Raw genomic sequence first — 6,289 nt, forward strand, 5'->3', positions numbered from 1 at the left:
AAAATGTTTGAAATAATAAATTAAAGAATGTTTGCAGATAAAACCCTTTTATATCATCAAAATCAAAAAACAATCATTATACCACTGATTTTGCAACTCCACCATAACTATTATGGCTAGCACATATAACTTAATTAATGACATAGACAGTACTAATTTTCATTTAAGCACTAAATACAGCAGCGCACAGAAGTGCTTGCAAGGTCTTGGCGACCCAAATACACAGCTAACGATCATATGCCAAAATATTCGCAGCATCGTTAAGAATTTTGATAATTTTACTGTTTTCCTACACCAACTGAACTTTTTACCGGATATCATTATACTTACAGAATGCCACCTTAGTGATAACATACCACCCATGAAATTACCTAATTATGAATGTCACTACTCTAATAATTATATCAATCAAAATGATGGTATCGCTGTCTTCTACAAAACTTCTCTACAGATTGTAATAGAGGAACCACCTTTTAATGACGCAAACTGTTTACTTATTTATATTGGTAAGGAATACCTTATCTGTGCTATTTACAGATCCCCATCTTTTTATGATTTAAACAATTTTACCATCTCCCTAGAAAACGTTATGCAATCATGCAAAGTAGTGTAGTGTGTGTTATTATTCACAGTAATCAAATATCGTCAATTCAGCGGTTTGTGACGCGGCGAATGGCGACACTCCTGCGAGAGCCAGTCGCCTGCCACTCGCCTATCTAAGTTAACGTGTAATAAATTATAAATTTATAAATGTAATAAAGTAGTTCAGCATATACAGTATTTTATTGGAAGACCCCAGCCTCTGTACACTAAACTGGTGACCCCGACGAAGAACTCTCGAAGAAAGTTTGTAGTGAAGGGAATCGGCGTAATTAGTGACATTGGCTGTGGGGTAAGTTTTGTTCGAGATCAAATTCCACGCGGCACGGCGACAGGAAGTTAGCGTGACGCAATCGAAGAGCGCGCGTGGCACGTGGCGACTACAGCGGCAGGCGGCTCACAAGCTCATCGGCTAGTAACTCATCGGCTTAATAATGAATAAAGCAGCAGCTTCAGACACGCAGATCAAGGAAGAGGCGTCAGGCGCGGCGTTGGCATCGATAAGCGTGTCCACCAAGCTACCAGAATTTTGGACAGACTTGCCAAGGTTATGGTTCGCACAGTTCGAGTCTGTGATGGCCCCACAGAAGCAGGGGGAAGAGACCAAATTCAACCTGGTCATATCGAAACTCGGAAAAGAGGCCATTCAGCAGGTCAGCGACCTCGTGATGTCACCACCCGCCCAGGACAGGTATACGGCGCTTAAGGAGAGGCTGCTGCAGGTTTATGAAGAGAGTGCCGAAAGACAAATGCAGAAGTTGGTGTCGGAGCTGGAATTGGGTTCGCAAAGACCCTCCCAGTTTTTAAGGCGCATGAAGGATCTGGGTCGCAGCGCACAAATTGCGGACAACACACTCAAGAGCCTGTGGTTGTCGAAAATGCCGTCATCAGTTCGAGCAGTCATGGCGGTTTGTGAAGATCAGTCTCTGGACAAGCTGGCGGCCATGGCAGACAAGATTACCGAATACACCAACGTCGGGGATGTGGCAGCCGTGTCATGCAAGAAGGAAACAGATGAGCAGCCGGACGAGAAGATGAGCAGATTGGAGCTGGAGGTTGCAGCGCTCCGCGCCGAACTGAGGGGTCGCGAGCGCTCTAGGAGCAACGACAGACGGACCGACTTCAGGAGAAGATCGACATCGCGGCCGAGAAGAGCACCTGGAGACCCGGACTGGCTGTGCCGTTTTCACTTTCGGTACAGATCGAGAGCTAACCGCTGCGAGCAACCCTGCGCGTGGCGAGCCAAGCAGTCGGGAAACTAGACGGAGTACATGCGGGCGCGGTGGACGGATGTACTCAAGGTCAGGTAACCAAAAGCCATCGTTTATTAATTAGAGATAATTTAACGAAATATAGTTTTTTGATCGATACAGGCGCTAACATTTCCGTCATTCCAAAGTGGTGTGTTAGAAAGCCTATCGAAAAAGTCGATCTAAAGTTGTATGCTGCAAATGACAGCGAAATTAAATGTTATGGAATATGTAATTTAGAGTTATCGTTGGGCCTAAGACGGTCATTTAAATGGCCTTTTGTCGTATGTGATGTAAAACAGCCAATAATAGGTGCCGATTTTTTGAAGAATTTTAAATTAAATGTAGATTTGTATAATAATAAGTTAATCGATTCAGTTACCAGTTTAAATGTCTGTGGAATTAAAAGTACACATTTTTTCGGCACTATTAAAAGTATAAATAGCAACCATCCTTACGCGGATTTACTGGAACAATTTCAGGACATCACGCGCCCGCCAGCCTTCAAGGATGTCCCAGAGCATTCCGTGTATCATCACATCGAGACTACTGGACCACCTGTGCACGCGCGTGCCAGGAGGTTACCGGCCGACAGGTACGATAGGGTTAAAAAGGAATTCCAATTGATGCAAGAGCTAGGCATATGTAGACCTTCAAATAGTGAGTGGGCCAGTCCTTTACATATTGTACCTAAAAAGGATGGTGGTATCCGACCCTGTGGGGACTACAGGATGTTAAACGCAATTACAAAGCCAGATCGTTATCCGATACCTAGGGTACAAGATTTTACGTATGGGTTACATAATAAGAATTTTTTTTCAAAGTTAGATATTTGTAGAGCGTATCATTTTATAGGTATTAATCCAGACGACATTAAAAAAACAGCCATTATTACGCCGTTTGGGCTTTTCGAATTTCCAAGAATGACGTTTGGCCTGCGTAACGCGGCACAAACATTTCAAAGATTTATCAATAATACAGTTTTATCAGGCATAGAACAATTGAATTATGGCAGCGACTGTACAGGGGGCAAAGGTCAGTCAGTCGTGTTCGGTTACATAGATGACGTCATCATAGGATCGGATAACCCCGATATACATAGAGAACATTTACGATTAATATTTGAGAGGTTGAGTAAATATAAAATGTCTATTAATTTAAGTAAATGTGTTTTTGGACAGTCCTCTATAGAATTTTTAGGCTATTTAGTTTCAGAAAAGGGCATAAGTCCGATGCCGGAAAAAGTTAAAGCTATCGAGTCATATCCGAAACCGGAGACAGTAGAACAATTACGTAGATTTTTGGGCATGTTAAATTTCTACAGAAATCATATTCCTAACGCTGCTCGAGTTCAGGGAGTTTTAGATAGGTATTTACACGGGACTAAAAAACGAGATAAGACGCGTATAGATTGGACAGACGAGGCGAATAGTGCATTTGAAGTGTGTAAAGAAAATTTAAAAAATGCCGTTACTATTGCGCATCCAATATCTAGTGCCAAATTAGGGTTAATGACCGACGCGTCAGATTTTAGTATAGGGGCAGTGTTAAATCAGTGGGAAGGAAATTCTTGGAAACCTTTAGGATATTTTTCAAAAAGATTATCGGAATCGCAAAAGAAGTACTCCACATATGACAAGGAGCTTCTAGCGATTTATTCAGGAATAGTTTACTTTAGGGATTTAATCGAAGGCAGAAATTTAACAGTTTACACGGACCATAAACCTCTCACTTTTGCTTTAAGTAAATTAAGTTCTAATAAAGAGTTACCTAGGCGAGCGCGTCAATTGTTGTATATTAGCGAATTTACAAGCGACATACAACATATTCAAGGCACTGAAAATCAAGTGGCCGACGCTTTATCGAGAATCGAGAGTATCGTATGTCCTAGTTCGAGTGAATACGTGGAGGTTGCGAGAGCACAAGCGACAGACGCTGAGCTCGCAGATTTGATGAAAACAAATGATAAATTGCAATGGAAACAGTTAGCGCTCGATAATAATGACAATATTAAAATATATTGTGAAACATCAGCTCAGAATATTAGGCCGTATATACCAGCACAGTTTAGGAAAAGTATTTTTAATAAATTTCATGACGTTTCCCATCCCGGAGTTAGAGCATCGCGTGCGTTAGTTAGTAAAAAAGTTTTTTGGCCAGGCATGAATAAGGACGTGGGGACCTGGACCAGGACGTGCGTTAGGTGTCAGAAAAGTAAGGTTATTAGGCACACTGTTTCAAAACTTAGCGATTTTAACAATAGCGAGCGTTTTGAACATTTGCACGTGGATCTGATAGGACCTTTACCGGAAACCGAGCACGGTTTCCGTTATTGCGTCACTATGATCGATAGGTTAACGCGGTGGCCTGAGATTTGCCCTGTGAAGGACATGACTGCGGAGTCGGTAGCTAGAGCAGTTTATGAAGGATGGATTTGTCGTTTCGGTTGTCCTAAAGTTATTACCACCGATCAAGGTAGACAGTTTGAAAGCGAATTGTTTACAGATTTAATGAAATTATTAGGTATTCAAAAAACGAGAACTACCCCGTACCACCCGCAGTGTAATGGTAAGTTAGAAAGGTGGCATAGGTCCTTGAAGTCGGCTCTGGTGGCTAGATTGAACAATAATCTAGCATGGTTAGTAGAACTACCTACGGTCATGTTAGGATTGAGAGCAGCTTGTCAAGCAGACACTGATAATATCAGCGCGGCGGAATTTGCTCTGGGTCATTGTTTAAGGTTGCCGGGAGAATTTTGTTCGGATAAAAGTACGAAAATTGATAATCCACATTCGTTTATAAGTAAGTTAAGAGACACTTTGAATAAAATTAAGCCCATAAAAAGGGCATGTAAAAATAGTAATAGTACGTTTGTGCATGCTGATCTAAATTCCTGTTCACATGTTTTTCTAAGAGTGGACGCGGTACGGAGACCGCTAACGCCTCCGTACAGCGGACCATATAAAGTTTTAGAAAGAAATAGTAAAGTTTTTAAAATATTAATTGATAATAGAGAATGTAATGTGTCGATTGATAGACTTAAGCCTGCGTATATTTTAGAAGAAAATGAAGTTAGACATGACAGTAGATTAGATCAGCATAGTGAGGCTAGTGTGTGCACGCCTTTAAAGAAATCACGTAGTGGCAGAATAATTAAAAGACCTGTAAGATTTTTGGACTGTAATTAGGTTAATGGTGCATTGGCATTTTTGTTAGAAGTAGGCACGCGAAGGTTGCGTAATGTCATCTCAGCACATATTAATGTTATAAGTAAATGTTAGGAATATTTGTATTCATTTTATTTCAAATCTCGGCTCAACCAGTTAATTATATATAATATTTTTTTTTTTATTTTTGATATTTGTCAGTTATGTAAATCATTTTTTTTTTTAGAAGGGGGTGTATGTAGTGTGTGTTATTATTCACAGTAATCAAATATCGTCAATTCAGCGGTTTGTGACGCGGCGAATGGCGACACTCCTGCGAGAGCCAGTCGCCTGCCACTCGCCTATCTAAGTTAACGTGTAATAAATTATAAATTTATAAATGTAATAAAGTAGTTCAGCATATACAGTATTTTATTGGAAGACCCCAGCCTCTGTACACTAAAGTAGCAAACTGTGTCATAACAGGAGACATAAATATTAACATCGCCACGGACACAAAAGACAAACGTGCTTCCGATTATCTGGACCTTACTGGACACTATGGTTACTATCCAGGCCATACATATCCCACCCATGATCGTATATGTCTGGATCATGTCATGATTAAATCCAAAAAATCTGCCAAAATTGTGATATGTGAGTCAGGAATCACAGACCATGACACAGTCCTCATAGGGTTTGGCAAAAATTGTTCTAATGAGTGCTTACCGCATAAAAACCAACTGAAAACTAAAATCGACTACCCGAGCTTATCTAAAACTGTTTCAGAAACGGACTGGAGCTTTATATATACACACACAGATATAAATCAAGCATTAAGTAACTTCACGAATAAACTCAGTAACATTATTCAAAATTTCACAACAAAGGAAACTATACGCAACTCAAAAAACATTAAAAAGCCTTGGATATCTAAAGGATTAATAAAATGTATACGCAAGAGAGAGCAGTGGTGGCTCAGTGGTGAGACCTCGGACTTTGAATCGATAAGTCCGGGGTTCGAGACCAGGCGAGCGCGCAGGAAATAAATTGATTTTTCAATTTATCTGCGCATGTTGTAACATCACCACTGCTCGAACGGTGAAGGAAAACATCGTGAGGAAACCAACATGTTGAAGAATTAAAAAAGTTCGGCGACATGTGTCATCCGCCAACACGCACTTGGCCAGCGTGGTGGATTATGGCCTGTACCCTCATAGGAGGCCCGTGTCCCAGCAGTGGGAACGTATATATGGGCTGATGATGATGATGATGATGATACGCAAGAGAGAT

General features: G+C 40.8%; 1 protein-coding gene across 2 annotated transcripts; it reads left to right on the top strand.

Moving 5' to 3' along the window:
• Positions 1–634: 634 nt before the first annotated feature.
• Positions 635–2,445, top strand: LOC123693314. 2 transcript variants are annotated; one of them, XM_045638354.1, is made up of 2 exons: positions 635–1,906; positions 2,333–2,445. In XM_045638354.1, exon 1 carries the CDS (start codon positions 1,035–1,037, stop codon positions 1,860–1,862), a length of 828 nt encoding a protein of 275 aa, XP_045494310.1. In that variant the 5' UTR covers positions 635–1,034; the 3' UTR covers positions 1,863–1,906; positions 2,333–2,445. The 2 variants fall into 2 exon arrangements, with proteins under 2 accessions (XP_045494310.1, XP_045494311.1); XM_045638355.1 differs by having other exon boundaries at positions 635–1,901.
• Positions 2,446–6,289: the final 3,844 nt, after the last annotated feature.

This window comes from Colias croceus, chromosome 7 (assembly GCF_905220415.1).
Source record: "Colias croceus chromosome 7, ilColCroc2.1".
Lineage (NCBI taxonomy): Eukaryota > Metazoa > Arthropoda > Insecta > Lepidoptera > Pieridae > Colias > Colias croceus.

Coding starts and splice junctions, on each gene's coding strand:
- LOC123693314 (XM_045638354.1), top strand. CDS start 1,035: ATGAATAAAGCAGCAGCTTCAGACACGCAGATCAAGGAAGAGGCGTCA.